The sequence below is a fragment of the Nematolebias whitei genome, chromosome 21 (assembly GCF_014905685.2).
Source record: "Nematolebias whitei isolate Nwh7 chromosome 21, NemWhi1, whole genome shotgun sequence".
NCBI classification, from domain to species: Eukaryota; Metazoa; Chordata; class Actinopteri; order Cyprinodontiformes; family Rivulidae; genus Nematolebias; species Nematolebias whitei.
Genome location: NC_056518.1, coordinates 21,639,808 through 21,654,577, shown reverse-complemented (window position 1 = coordinate 21,654,577; position 14,770 = coordinate 21,639,808). Strand labels below are relative to the sequence as shown.

At 36.9% G+C, this 14,770-nt stretch overlaps 2 protein-coding genes across 2 annotated transcripts; one reads left to right on the top strand and one right to left on the bottom strand.

The window, feature by feature from the left end:
• Nucleotides 1-994: 994 nt before the first annotated feature.
• Nucleotides 995-8,414, bottom strand: LOC119427891 (glutaminyl-peptide cyclotransferase). The gene is given in 8 exon segments (XM_037695552.1): nt 995-1,261; nt 1,357-1,473; nt 2,306-2,405; nt 2,902-3,069; nt 5,783-6,064; nt 6,256-6,402; nt 8,282-8,383; nt 8,385-8,414. Coding segments are annotated over 8 exon segments (1,128 nt in total). The 3' UTR covers nt 995-1,079.
• Nucleotides 8,415-8,951: 537 nt separating this feature from the next.
• mocs3 (molybdenum cofactor synthesis 3) lies at nt 8,952-14,770 on the top strand. The gene is made up of 13 exons (XM_037694748.1): nt 8,952-9,047; nt 9,951-10,083; nt 10,183-10,275; nt 11,026-11,146; nt 11,827-11,901; nt 12,104-12,221; nt 12,302-12,410; nt 12,486-12,548; nt 13,011-13,174; nt 13,310-13,357; nt 13,895-13,991; nt 14,094-14,201; nt 14,549-14,770. Exons 1-13 carry the CDS (start codon nt 8,952-8,954, stop codon nt 14,737-14,739), a joined length of 1,416 nt encoding a protein of 471 aa, XP_037550676.1. The 3' UTR covers nt 14,740-14,770.

Below are 14,770 nucleotides of genomic sequence, written 5' to 3'. Positions count from 1 at the left end.
GCTACTTTTCTTTTGCATAAATACAAAATGATTAGTTGGCAGTTAGCAATACATTTTGAACTCCTATTTATTGATAAAAATGTTTGAAGTAAGTTCTTGTGAAAAAAATATCAGTAGAGCAAAAAAAAAAAAAAATAATACAAAAACAAGTCATACTCCTAATCTCTATTAAGATAAGATATGCAGTATTTTGTTTTGAATTGTTGCTAGGCGTTGCTGTTTGGAGCAGAAAGGGTCAAATCCTAATTTCACCTTTAAAGGGAGGGATCTGAAGGGAGCAGGATTTAGGAAGGACCCCCGCTCCTGCCCTAATAGGATTAAAAGAATCATGAGATCACTGCTGAAGTGAAGCAAAAGGAAGGAAAGAGGGCTTGGTCTCACAAGGGGAAAGGTTTGGCGGAAAGGGCGTGAAACAAGAAACTAGAATCAGTGTTGGCTTTTTCAGGTTGTAAAACAGATCAATTTATCATCGAGGAAATAACAACACACAGGCTACGACTTTATTCCCAGTTCTTGAAACACCATGTCACTCTATACTCTTTATTTTTTTGCATAAACATTTATTCACTCTTAAAATACATGAGTCCAGATTTGGCAGTGTGTATTTTTCTAGCATTTACATTAAATGCAGGCTTATAGAATCATATAAACAGAAGTGTGAGACATTTGCACAGGAAGTACTCCACTTCTCTACAGGATGGAAAGGCTTTAGAGATGTTGCTTCAGCAAAAATGAACCCTGCAAACAACCGGTTTTCTCTCTAAACACCGAACGGATTAGCAGTGATGGAGGAAATATCACAGAATTTGCAAATGAAGCAAGAATTATATCCACTCTCATGTGTGGACGGTCCTGCTGCATTGATCGAACAAAACAGATCTGAAGATCTGAATATTAACCCTATAAAATCATTGAAAAAGAAAAAAGATTTTACTTTCAAAATAAAAGTCTAAGTGACTTTGAGCGTAAATGTCCAATATAAAACATTCTCTGCAGTGGATGTTCATATGTTGAGTAGAGCTGAGTAAGCTGGACGTTTACAGTGTTTCAAGATACACTATAAAGAAGATAAGGAGGTTTTATGGGGCATTTTGAGGGTTTGTAGGGACGGTAGGTCTGGCATTGAGATATTCCAGAACAAAAACCTGAAGGATCTTGCTGAGGTTTCTGATTGTGGGACGATGCAGGTTTTCTTCGTCATCCTCAAACCTGTGCCATACGGATGGAAAACTAGCAGGGATGAGGTGGAGGATCCGAACACCTGGAGGAGAGGAAGAGATTGAAGGTTATCTAATGTCGGTAACGCTAAAAGTTCTATTGTAAACTGTGGATGTTATGTCACGTAATAATACAAACCTCTACTTTGGAACGGTACATGATCGTCTAAAACATGGCCTACAGAAACACCAGGCCAGAAATACTGCACGCTGTTAGGATGCTCCACAAGCTGGTTCATGGAGTGCAGGCGTTTCTCTGAGTTTATATATATATATAAAAAAAAAATTAAAAAAAAAGATGAAATGCACATCTGTTAGTTAACTGAAGAAAAAAAAAACATTAGACGTAGTATCCTGTAACCACGTCATCAGCTGCCATTCACTAGTTATATGTATATAAGCAAACAACCATTTTATGGCCATTATATATTACATTTAAACATTGCACAACTACTTTTAGGAGAAAATGTTGAATTACATTTACACAAATAAAAATAAAAGATCAATTATCTTCTTGACTGTTTAAAAACTGGTCCTTTAGCCCATCTTTGCATAAAAAGCAGAGGATTTTCAGTGTGCAACCATTTCAAAAGAGCAGTTTTCATTTCCAGAAAAGTATGTTTTGAGCATGCAAAGTGTATAACAGAACTAACAAAAGTGATGTGATAATGTTAGTTTATCTCTGATGATTACCAACACAATAATGTTTATTTTTGCATTTGTCTGTGTATTTGTGTGTTTGAGTTAGCAAAATATGTCCTGACCCACCGGATGGATTTTAATAAAACTACCAGAAATTAATGTATCTCTACAACTGATTACCTTTTGAAGTCAACCCAGTTTAAAATGGTTGCCACTGACTGCTATTATCAATACAATAATAAGAAAGTAATAATAATGCAATACAAAAATGGCTATGACTGGCTATAACCAATAATGTGTTAATGATTCATAGTTTCTGAGAGTTATTCACAACACGCGACATCTTGTAATATTTCAAGGTTTGTCCCAATTCTATTATTCCTCAACATATTATTTTCTCAGTCTAAAACGCCGACATGAAAGGCAATGCTAAGCCTTTAATTTACCGATGCTTTGCAGCCTGCTGAGCCACGGTTTTGTCTCTGGGAACTTGTTTCCAAAGAGAGGAGTAGGAGCCCCGATAAGATCCAACAACACAAACAGATCCTGTGGGGGAGAACGGACAGGGAGGAGTGAACGCTGCAAGAAAACTGTGTTTCTCATGAGAAAGTCTTTCTGCACACCCTGACGATAGCGCCCTGACACACGGCCCATCTTATAACAGTCACACCTCAGCAGTTACATTATCACTACAAGACAAACGAAACATGAACACACACATACAGCAAGACTCTGTCAGATTTATGTCTGTTTTTACACACCAGAAAAGCATAATTTATTGATTAATAGTTATTTTTCAGTAGCTAGTATGCGGAAAAATAAAAACCACTATTAATCAAAGCTGTATAATAAATCTAGTTAAAAAAAAAAACCTGCATTCCAAGCATTCCAGTTTGCATTATGATATTACTAGACGTTTAGTTTGGAGATCACAGTAAAGAAAACTACTGAAGTGATGTGGTCTGACATGAAAAGTGTTCCTGATTGGGATTAGATGATTGTGCAGAGAACATTTCAGTAAAGGATGAGGGGAAAGTCCTACTATGCCGTGCAGTTGGTTGGTGTCTGTGGCTCCTTCAGGGTGTGGAGTGGCCTGCATCTTCTCAGCTAGGTGGCGAGAGCCGTACAGGGAATCTGTGGAGGTCCACTGGAAAAGAGCCTCCTCTCCATCGAAGAAGATCAGCTGCAGGGTCAGGTTGGAGTTGGAGCTCTGCAGGAAGGAGAGAAAAAGAACTCCAATTTAGTCATTTTCAGTTCAGTAGATCTGCTGCCCCCTGGTGGTTGTGACGTTACAGTACAACAAAAACAAAAACAGCCAGAGATCTGAAACGTTCACCTCTTGGAAAACGTTGGATTGTACACCTGGATAATTGAGCATGGACTTTGTTGTTATTCACCTCTTGGTTTAGTTGTGAGAGTTGAGACAGCATTCACATTATTGTTTTCTATTTTTTATATACAGTATTCAGCTCAGCCATGAGATGCTGCACACTGTGCCGTTCAGGTTTTATAACTTTTTTTTTTTAAACTTTCCAAAATATTTACTTTTACTGGCAAATATTTCTACACAAAAATACATTGATATATATTTAATTCATGCAGAAACTTCAATATAAAAACAGCTTTAGTATACTTCACTTTTGTCATTTTATGCTTTTAGATTTTAGATTTGTGTCAAGAATATGTTGGACACCTGGCAGGGTCCAATGCTGACATGTTCCTGTTGTTAGTTTTCTACATTTGTCTTGGAATCTAGCTGTTTTTTGTTTTGTTACCTTTTCCTTTTAGCCATCCTATTTGTTAAAAAAAAAAAAAAACTAAAAAAAAACTGTAGTATGCTTTTTTACAACTGTTTTGTTGTTGCTGTTGTCCATTGTTGTCATCTTTCTTTGTTGAAATCAGGTCTCTCTTGTAAATGAGTCCTCGAGGCTCAATGGGATTTACCTGTATAAATAAAGGTTGATTGATTTAGCTACATTTCTGCTAATTTTAGATTTTAGCTACTTGTAGCCTACAGTTTCTTTTTTTCTTTTCTTTTCCCCTTGTCCTGTCTGGCATTGTGGCACTCAGAATTATTGTCTGAGTGTCAAGGTGAGGTTCAACAGATTTAATTTCACAAGCTGAGCATTATGGCTGGCCTTAATGTTCCACTTGATATATAAATAAAACTTTATTAAAATTGCTTTGGGTTTGTTTCAGATGTAATGGACACGGGTATGAAAAAACAAAGAAGAAATTTTTTTATCTACAGTTCTGCTAATTTTAGCTTTTAGCTACTTGCAGCGTACAGTTTCCATTTTTTACTTTAAATTTCTAGCTTGGCTTTTTATAGTTTAAGCTTTTAGTTTGCCTTTTGCAAATTATAGCTTTTATCCAATCTTCATCTTTAGCTTTTAGCTCTTGTTTTATTTTTGCTGTTTAGCTTTTTTGTTGTTGTTTTAACTAGTATTTGGCAACTTTTATCTAGCTTTGAAATAGCATTTCTCCTTTTTGGTTTCAGCTAGCATAGTTTTATGCTACTTTAGGCTTTTATATAGTGTTTAATAATTTTATCTTTTGGCTATTTTGAGTTAGCAATTTTCTACTTTTAGCTAACATTTTGATATTTTTGGCATTTAGAGTTTTGCAACTTTCAGGACCATTTCCTTTTAGTTAACATTTTGCTACTTTTAGATAGTAGTTTGCTGCTTTTTGCTTCAACAACGTAGTTTCAGCTTCTTTAGCAAATTTCAGCAAAGTCATTCAGCTCTCAGAATTCAAACAGCATTTCCCTCAAAAACATTTCTGTATTATGCTAATCTAAGACCTTCTGCATGATTTATCAGCTCCGGTGTTGATGATGAGCGATGTTTGTATTCGCTGCTGCCTCTTCCTGCAGTGACCTTTGTGACAGGCAGCGCTGTCCTCTGCAGATCTTTCTGTCTGTCAATAGTCGGGCGCCTGAGTGCAACCGGCAGCGAAACAGGAATCACATGAATGCTAATGATTTTCTTACTCATCAATACAATGTGGATGCACTATTTTTTTACTTAAAATATTAGTGAAAGCTGTAGTTTGCAGTTCAATAAAGGAATAATATGGGAATAATTTAATTGAAAGATAACACTACTATAACTAAGAATTGTGAATTTATAAGTATATTTAGCCTTGTCTAGTCAAAGCCTGGAATATGTGGGTCATAATGTGCTGAGAGATTAAAAATACATGAGAGTCTCACCTGTGTGCTGGGTGTTGTGTTCACTCATCACTATGAACATTAAGACAGGATATTCCCTATTAAACAGATAAATAGCACATTGATTTGCTGCTAAAAACAGTGTGTGCTAACATCTGATGTCCACATTGTCTGCTGGCCTTTAAAATTTAAACCGACGTTTTTATGAAGTGTTGTTAGACGCATCTTCAGATTACTGTAGGATGAAAAAGAAAGAAAAAGAAAAAGAATAGCGCAGAGGAACAAATAAAAAAGTGTTTTTTAAATGATATTTGTAAGTAATTAGAAAAAAAACACAAACATCTTAATGGAGTCATTTTTGTTATTTGCCTGTTTTGATTTTTTTTTTCTTCCCCTTGCAGGACTGATATAAATACAGTAGAGAACATTTAATTATTATATTAACATATTATTGTTTACTCTTTAAGCTTATAAATGAATAATAACTTGCGAGGAACTGTCTACATTTGTTTGTATTAAGCCGTTTTTGTGCCACATTTAAATAATTAAGCGTTTGTGCACGTCCTGGATAATATTCTACACTTTGTTGGATGGTTTGTCTTTTTTAAATTATGGAAAAACATATTTCATAGTACATACAGTGATGTGTTTTTGTCCATTTTTTATTATATTGCCAACAACCTGTTCAAAATTTCCTCCACAACTCGGGTAGAATCTGTGGCCTCCTCATTTCATACATATTAGTTACCTTCTGAGCTTTCAGTTCTTCATCCAGGGCTCGTGCCAGCTCCAACATCATGGCACAGGGCACAGCAGAGTCTGTAGCACCCAGGAACTCCTTCCCATGCCACTGAGGTGGGTAGTATTTGGAATCGTAGTGACAGGCCAGAACCAGGCGGCGCTTCGCTGATGGGTTCAGTGTGGCGATCAGGTTGGAGAACGGAAGTCGGCCGTAAGGTGTATCTGATTCAAATCTATCCGTTGTCACTTCCCAGCCTGCTCCGAGGGAACTAAAGGTGGTTTTTATATTCTGTGAGAACACACACATACAATTTTAATGACTCTTTTGGTTGATAAATTCCCATATCTCCATGTTGTCTTAGTTGTGACAGTCAAATATGCAAAAAGAAACAATTTAAAAGAATCAAACAGCAGTTTATTTTATTTTAGTGCAAAAAAATGACACAATTTATGGATAAAAAAGATTTGTGGTGAACTTACTTCCTGTACAGCCTGGTTGCCTGTAGACCCGGGGTACCTGACAACCAGCAGAGGCTTCAGAAACTTCTCCCACATCTCTTCGAGATCAGTGCGATTCAGAGCAGCCCTGATCTCATCATCTGTCAGTGTAACAGCTCTGTGACGGAGCTGGAGGCAGAAACACACAAAATATTAGAGGGACTCACATTTATGGAATAAACAGGGAATTTTAATGTCAACATTCCCAAAACTATGAATTTTCTGCAAACACGAGTGAACGCTTTGTGACGAATGCAGATGAAGCTGAAAATGAGTTATTAAAGTTAAAATGAGCAGAACAAAAGTTTAAAATGAACAAAGTAAATGCTGAAATGAACAAAACAGCAGCTAAAAGCTAAAACCAGAAAAATAGCAATTGAACATTTAAATCAGCAGCCAAGCTAAAATTCTCAGAAACAGTAACTGCAACTAAAATTAATATTCAAAATAAGCTAAAAGACCAAAAAAGAGCTTGCATAGCTCAAACGTATCAATGATTTACTTTGTATTTTAAAATGAGTTTAATTAAAAATTGAATGGAACAGATTTGTTTTTGTCCAAGTAAAACAGTTACAAACACCAAAATAACCTTTATGTCTTAAATGAACTGAACATTCATGCAAATGAATGATTAAAATAGCTAAAAGTATGCTGGGTTTGAGTCCAGAAATGAAATAATAAAAAAAAAAAAGAAAGTCGATAATGTATGTTGAGTCAGCAATATTAATAATAGTGCAATTAACTTGCACAATACTGTAACTCACTGGTTCCTCATGAATTACGGTACCAGAAACCACTGGACTAAGCAACAACATATTTTGGGATTTATGTTTCTTGACGTGTTAGATCTCAATATAGCAATTCGTAAAGTCGCTTACATATAAAAAATAATAATTTATTTATATTTTTTGTCCATCTTATCGTTAGATGAGCTGTTTGAAACATCTGAAGAGCCAGTTAGAGCTGTGTGACTCTGAGTGAGCAGCTTTGAATATGAATAAGGGCTTATTTAGTAAAACAAGGATCTAATGAACGTATAGAATAAAAAAAAAAAAGGTTTGCAATGTACTCTCGCTTCAAGCCTGAATATAAAAAAGAAAATGTGCTTGTTTGTGCTGTAAACTGAGCAAATACTGAACAAGAGTGTTCTTTTAAAAATAAAAAAAACATATTGATCCTTCAGTTTCATGAATGTTTTTCGTTTGGTCCCAAAGTTCACCTGCTGAGGAGCCCGGCTGTCATGGTAACAACGAGAGAGAGTTAAAAAAAAAAAAGGAACCAGACAATAAACAGCAGGGATGAATCAACACCACTGTTTCTGCTGCTATCAAATTCAGCCTTAAAAACCAACAACAACAAAACAATTGTTTCATGCAAATATTAATTGAATTGTCTGAAAAGACTATCACAAATGATAAATAATCTCAAAACTGCTAATTTTTTAGTTTTTTTTTAAAATGCAAATGGCAAAATTTCAGTTCAGCACAAGTAATGGAAGACTTACGAGTAAATATTCTTCAAGGAAACCTTTCTGTTTATTTCCTTGCCCGCCGAATAGAATTTGAGCACATTTCTTTCTCATTGACAATGACTTGCAAAACCGGTTCTAGTCTTAAACTGGGCCCACAGTCACACATCTGTGCTGTAATTGTGGCAAACAGTGTAGGGCTATACTTATGTGGTCAGTGTCTGAACATATGAAGCTCTGTGAGCTCAGAGAGGGTTAAAGGCAGGCCTATAAATACAAACCCACAATTGGAAGATCAAGGATGATGCCTGTGGTGCCATAGCAACCAGTTCAATGGGGAGCAGAACAACATTAAAGGAAATAAAGGACTTTTTTTATATATGCTCTGCAATGGACCCATGTGGCTGTATAAAATCATTTTACAATTACTTGTGGACATTTTAACTGATAGACTTGTTTATCATAATCAGTAAAGGCAAATTCAAAAATGCACTAATTGCCGCACAGCCTCACGTGATCAGAACGGTTTAATTGATGTACCTTTTCCTTCGTCCATGGGATTCCATGAGTGTGGAAGATGAATGCCACCCCAATTATCAGATAGTATGAAGAAGGCATTATGAAAAGACAGCGGCTTCTCTCACACACCGATGTTGCTGCTCCTTTTGCACATTCCTCAGCCTCTCCTCCGAGGGAGCTTTCAGATCATGTGAACAGCAGGAAGGAGGGCGCGAGACTCTCAGCACCACGTCACTGTAGTCCTCTGTTGTGTGGTCTTTAGTGTGTGAGAGGCTATTTGTTTGCACTTTCAGCACACTAGTAGGTCGAAAGAGTTAAAAAAAAAAAAGAAACCATATAAAGTGTATGAATGTTAAAACCCCCACAAAATACTGGATAATAGCTGTTATTAGGAAATAACTAGTAGAACGACTTGATTTTATTTTAAAATATATTTCACTTAAATAAACTGAACGAATATTATTTTGAATTAAATGAATTCTTCAAAAATATCTATGTTTATGTCCTCTCTTATTTTGAAAAGTCACGCTTTTTTACGTCGCGTATCACGTGACACACTCCGGAAGTTTTTATCAAGCGCATCACATTTCAACAACACGGTTGCTTCCAAAGCACGTTTGTAGAGTATAATTTGTAGCGTCTTGTGTTATTTTTTATTTTATACATTTTTTTTGTGTTGATTTTTGAAGTTATGGCCCAGGAAGTGTGCAGCTTAAAGGCTCAGCTGGAGGAGAAAGAAAAAGAGATTTCTGTTTTGAAGAAGAAGTTGGCACAGCTGGAAATGAAGGTACGAATATGTTCGTGAAAATTATTTAAGTTAGTCAGTTTCACCACCAAAAACACTGTCTTGAATATGACATATAATACTTTAATTCTGCTTTCTTAAATCTGTTTCACGAGTGAGCTAATGCTAATTGTTTCCCTGACATTTTTAAGGGTACAGTACTTTTCCAGATTTGACATGTAATTTTGAAACGTGGGTCTGCACTCAGTGTAAACAAAGCATTATTTTTTTTAATCTTGCATTGTTTACTTAACAAATCTGAGTGTTAAAATATACCAAAACATCAAAGTTGTTGAACTTCTTAATCCCAAACAGCTCTTCCAGGAACAATGTTGACTTGTTTTCTGTCACCTTGCCTGTTTTTGTATGTAAACAAACACACATGGTATTTGGCAGACACATTTTGCTTACACATGTATAAATAAAAGCCACATTAACCACTATGAGAAAACAAAATATTTTATTTTAGTGTTTTGACCATTTTTATGACATTACAACGAGTTTCTTTATTCAGGATCAGTTCATTGTTTGAAATCACGTTTAATATTTCAGTTAATATCTAAACTGGTTATCAACCCAATTCAAGATGGCTTCCACAGCCAACTGATCTTAGATGACACAAAATGGCTATAACTCAGCCAGTTTATCACATATTGAGCAAATGTTTGGTGTGGTAGTAACTGAGTATTTTCCCCCACAGGTACTTCAAGCACAACCCATTGTGCAACGTCTTTGCTTAAAACAATGGAATTAATTGTTGGAGTCGACCATTTTTGTTCGTAAAATTATGTTTTAAATTAATAATATGAATGACATACCTATGAAAGTCTTTTTATTATCAAAATCTCTTAAGGACAGAAGTTGAGATGTGTCCTGTGTAATAATATTCTGATTGTGTGAATTCAGGGTCATGGACCAGAACTGACGCTAAGTAACAAAGCAGAGCCACTCAGCCCGCTGACAGCTAAACCAAGGCTCAGCAACGAGGACATCATGCGGTACAGCAGGCAGCTCCTTCTGCCTGAGCTCGGTGTTAAAGGTAGGTACAGACACATACAGACTGATCAGTGCAGCAAGCATTGCCAGGTGAAGTTTGTGTGTGAGTAAACCCAGCAGGTGGGATCCTGGTTTTTCACAGGTCAGCTGAATTTATGCAAGACATCAGTGCTGATTGTGGGCTGTGGTGGACTAGGTTGTCCTCTGGCCCAGTATCTGGCAGCAGCAGGCATTGGTAGGTAATGTTGCACAAAACATAACCCATAGAAAAGTTTGTCATTGCCTTGCTTTGATTGACCTTACATGATAATTAGGAATGCGTGATATTATCAGCATGGTATCCGTATTGGCCAATATTAACGATAAAGTTAAATATCAGACATCGGCCATTCCATCAAAATAACTCACCGATATATTTTTATACACATTGTATATTTATATAGTGTTACATCATTTTCAGCCCCCTTTTTTGGCATTTGTATTTGGTAGCAGGCCAAGCTGACAAAGGCCATGCAAAATAATGTAGTAATTTAATTCCATAGCAGAGAAAGCTATGTAGTCTCTGTAAGTATGTGTAGGAAAAAAAAAATCCGTATTTTTTATAAATCATCGGCCAAATAAATTTTAACATATCGGCATATCGGATACCGTCCAAAAATTTAATATCATGCATCTCTAATAATAATATACACTAGATGTCTTTTTTTTTTTTTTCACAATTAGCATCCAGGATAAACAAACTGACTGGATCAGGCAAAAAATTTAGACTCAGCTGTTCAGTCGAGTTTGGAAAACTTGAATGATGGACTGAGAAGATTTGCTTTATAATTGTTTATTTAGATGCTTTATAAGTAAACGTAATGTCAAGTTATGTTGGTACATTCAAACCACTTTAAATGTATTGGTTGTGTTGTAAATATGTGTAGCATACAAATGGATTAACACCCAAACAGAATTTGAACATTTATCAAACTGTACCCCGCAGGGCGCCTCGGCCTGTTAGACTACGACGAAGTGGAGCTCAGTAACCTGCACAGGCAGGTGCTTCATGGGGAGGAGGACCAGGGCCAGGTCAAGGCTCTGTCTGCTGCTGGTTCAGTTAAAAGGTACAGACTGATTATGTTTATAAGGATTTTATAAAGTTTTTTTAAATAGTTTTTTTTTTAAAAATATGTTATATTGCCACATTTTCTTCTGTTTAAACAAGCCAAAGAACTGAAACAGTGAAGTTCAGTGTTTTGATATTAGCGGAAAAAAACGGTCATGAACCATGTTTATGTTTTTATCCTTTCTGTCTCTCTGTGGTTACTTTCTAATGTTTGTTAGCTTTTTACCATCTCACCACAGGTTATATATGGTTCTACATTTCTCGTCAGTCCACAAATTGTGCAAACATGTTATTTTATAGGCAGATGTTTTGGGGCTTTTCCATCGAACAGTGAACCTTCTGTGTTCTGCACTCTTGTTGCAGAGCTGCAGCCACATGAGGGCATCATTTCTTCCAGTAACAAAAAACTTTTCATGTTTTGATACTTCGTCAGTACACATAAATTACAATAATAATAATTTGGGAGTGCTGGGATATATTGTACATTTTTTTTAAGTATTTATCATTTACTTTCAAAGATTTTACAGGTCGAGAGAATCAAATTGTTGTTTGTTCTTGATGTAACCAAACTACAATTATGGATTTTGTTTGTGTTTTTGTGTTTGTTTGTGTGTGTTTTTTTTTTTAATTCATGCAAGGAAGACAACTTTAAATAATATACTTGTTTCATGTTTGCAGGCTAAATTCTTCTGTAGAGTGTATTCCTTACCACCTGCAGCTCACGCCGGAAAACGCCTTGCAGCTCATTCAGCAGTATCCTCAGGCTGCAGCTGTTATCTGCCAATGACTCAAAATATGTCATAAATATATTGTGTATTTAAAACACAATTGTTTTTTTCCAAACATATAACTAGTCATTCTGCGCTAGAATAATTTTCGAAGGACTTTGTAAATATTTTGTGATACTGATCCGATATAAATGTTTACGAGGCCTCCTTGACTTCCCTGACCTCATGTACGACATCGTGGCTGATTGTTCAGACAACGTCCCCACTCGTTACCTGGTGAACGACGCTTGTGTGATCAGCGGCAAACCTCTTGTGTCAGCGAGTGCCTTGCGAATGGAGGGGCAGGTAAGATTGAAAGCAGTCCTCTTTCTCCATCAATTCATACATCCTCTTTAATTTAGCAGTGTTATTTGTTCTTTGTGCAGCTGACAGTGTATAACTACAAAGGAGGCCCCTGCTACAGATGTCTATACCCGGTTCCCCCACCCCCAGAGACTGTAACTAACTGTTCTGATGGAGGAGTGTTAGGAGTAGGTGAGTTTTGTCCTCCTCCTACATTTTTCTATGAAAACAACACTCGTTTTGTAACATTTTCCACTTTGATTCAAGTTCCAGGTATAATGGGCAGCTTCCAAGCTCTAGAGGTTCTTAAAATTGCCTCGGGGCAAGGCTGTATCCTTTATTTTTCCGTCCCTCACTCCAACTTGTTAAAACCCCCTTTGCCATTTTGTTTCTTTGTTTTGATTTCTTTTGCCAAGTCATTGTGATATATCAACAGTAAAATGCTGGAATAGATTTTATTGTATCAAAAGTTTTGTGCTTGTCTGATAAGACGAACAGAAATATTGCATTTTTTTAAAACTCTTTTCCATTGTCTTCAGAAACGGCTGCGGTTTCTTTGTTCTGTCACTAATATTCAGACTCATAGTAGAGAACAAACATTCCTTATCCTGACTTTTGCGTTGTATTATAATACAAATGCTAACATCTGGTCACGTTGTATCATTCAGGGAAATTCACTGCTTTTCTCTACCAAAACTCCCAAATGTTGCCATACTAATTGAACCAGTGGGAAACCTGTTGGGCAATTCTGTGAATCTTTTTCGCCACCTTTTCCTTGACTGTCTATCCCAGCTTCCTGCAGTCAGCACCTGCTGATGTTTGACGCTCAGGATCTCAGATTCAGATCCATCAGGCTACGGCCCAAACAGGCTGGCTGTGCGGTGTGTGGAGAAAATCCCAGCGTGACCCGGCTAATAGACTATGAGGCTTTCTGTGGGTCTGCTGCCACAGATAAGGTTGGTGAAAAAAGGAAGCTTATTATTTGTCATTTTCACTCCCATTATTTCATGTTGAAGTGGAGCACTTGCCATATAAAATGTTGTCTTTTTGTGTTTGAAACTGCATGCGTTTGTCTTGTGCTCGTTTTGCAGTGTCGAAAGCTTAACCTCCTGTCCAGTGATCAGAGGATCACCGTCCAGGTACAGCACAGTGAGTTACACATTTCTGAACAGCTAGTCATTGCGTGACTCCCTGTATTTAGTGGCGTTTATTCTACGATTACTCACAATTTTCTCAGTTTTTAGGCGCATTCGTAAACTGATTACATCTCAGTGTCGACCCAGCCTCAAATGGGAAATGACTTAAAATGTGCCTGTAGATTTTCTATGAGAAAGAATAACATGTTCCTTTTGGCACCGAGAGCAGCGCTGGTGGATTGCATCTGTTTATATTTCTGCAGAATTGGTGTTTTAAACCTGCTGAGTTATTAAGCATAGAGGTGTGAATCATGATCGATAACAAGAGCAGTCACAATTTTGCAAGGGGGGCTCCACTTTAGAAAACTGTTTTGCTTCCTGTGATTTAAAGGAAAAGCTGTTAAAATGAAAGCAGACATTTTGGTTTCCTTATTTAACTAAATCAGCATCTTTAACCAAAAATATTAACTATAGCTCTCTTTTAACAAAGCAAATGATAGTGTGGAAGCATTAGTTAATGTTTTTTTATTATAACTCCAGGAATATAAATCCGTCGTGGACGACTCTTCACCACATATCTTACTGGATGTTCGCCCTCTTGTGGAAGTGGAGATATGCCACTTGCCCTTCTCTCTCAGTATCCTTTTTGCCATTTAAGGAGACAGTAATGCTCATTGTTTGTTAAAAACATATTCAGTTTCCTATTTCTGTGTAACTGCTGTCCTTATATTGCTGCCAGATATCCCCCTCTCCAGTTTAGAAGATAGAAAGAGTGAAGATATCCAGTTACTCCAGGAGAGAATCAGCCAGCTGAAACAGCAGATGGCAGGTGACAGCCAGCCAGCAGGTACGACACCGTTTATGATCTGCGTCTCTTGTTAGAAACAAACAGCCATGTTGAGTCACTTGTACATATTCATCCTCTGTGTGGTCTCACGCTGCAGGAACAGAGGCTCAGTTTGGTCAGGCTCTAATGGGGTTGCTAGGTGACCCCTTTTTCCAAAGCAAGTACTGAGTAGCTGGTCTGCTTTAACGAAATTAATATTCAAAATGTTATTTTGGTTCTGCTTAATTTAGCACTGTGGTGCTGCAGACTCCACTTGCTGACATTAAATGTAATTTATTAAACAGGTTATTTTCCTTTGCAGTGTAATTGACTTTAAAAAAAAATCTTCGAAACGTTGGTGTCACCAGCTTTCTTTCTCGTTTCTCTGTGGTTTCTTCCAGTTTATGTGCTTTGTAAGCAAGGTAACGACTCTCAGAAGGCGGTGCAGGTTCTGGAGAAGATGAGCGGATCAGAGGTGGACACAGTCTCAGTCAAAGACATCTGCGGAGGACTCGTGGCTTGGGCAATGAAAATAGATCCAACATTTCCACAGTACTGAAGCGTTTTAAATCTTTTTCTGCTAATAAACG

What these genes read in the sequence shown, in the direction of transcription:
- mocs3 (XM_037694748.1), top strand. Translation starts at nt 8,952, where the DNA reads ATGGCCCAGGAAGTGTGCAGCTTAAAGGCTCAGCTGGAGGAGAAAGAA. An exon ending in TGGAGGAGTGTTAGGAGTAG is followed by an intron (nt 12,411 to 12,485) that starts GTGAGTTTTGTC and finishes CTTTGATTCAAG; the next exon opens with TTCCAGGTATAATGGGCAGC. An exon ending in GGTCTGCTGCCACAGATAAG is followed by an intron (nt 13,175 to 13,309) that starts GTTGGTGAAAAA and finishes CTCGTTTTGCAG; the next exon opens with TGTCGAAAGCTTAACCTCCT.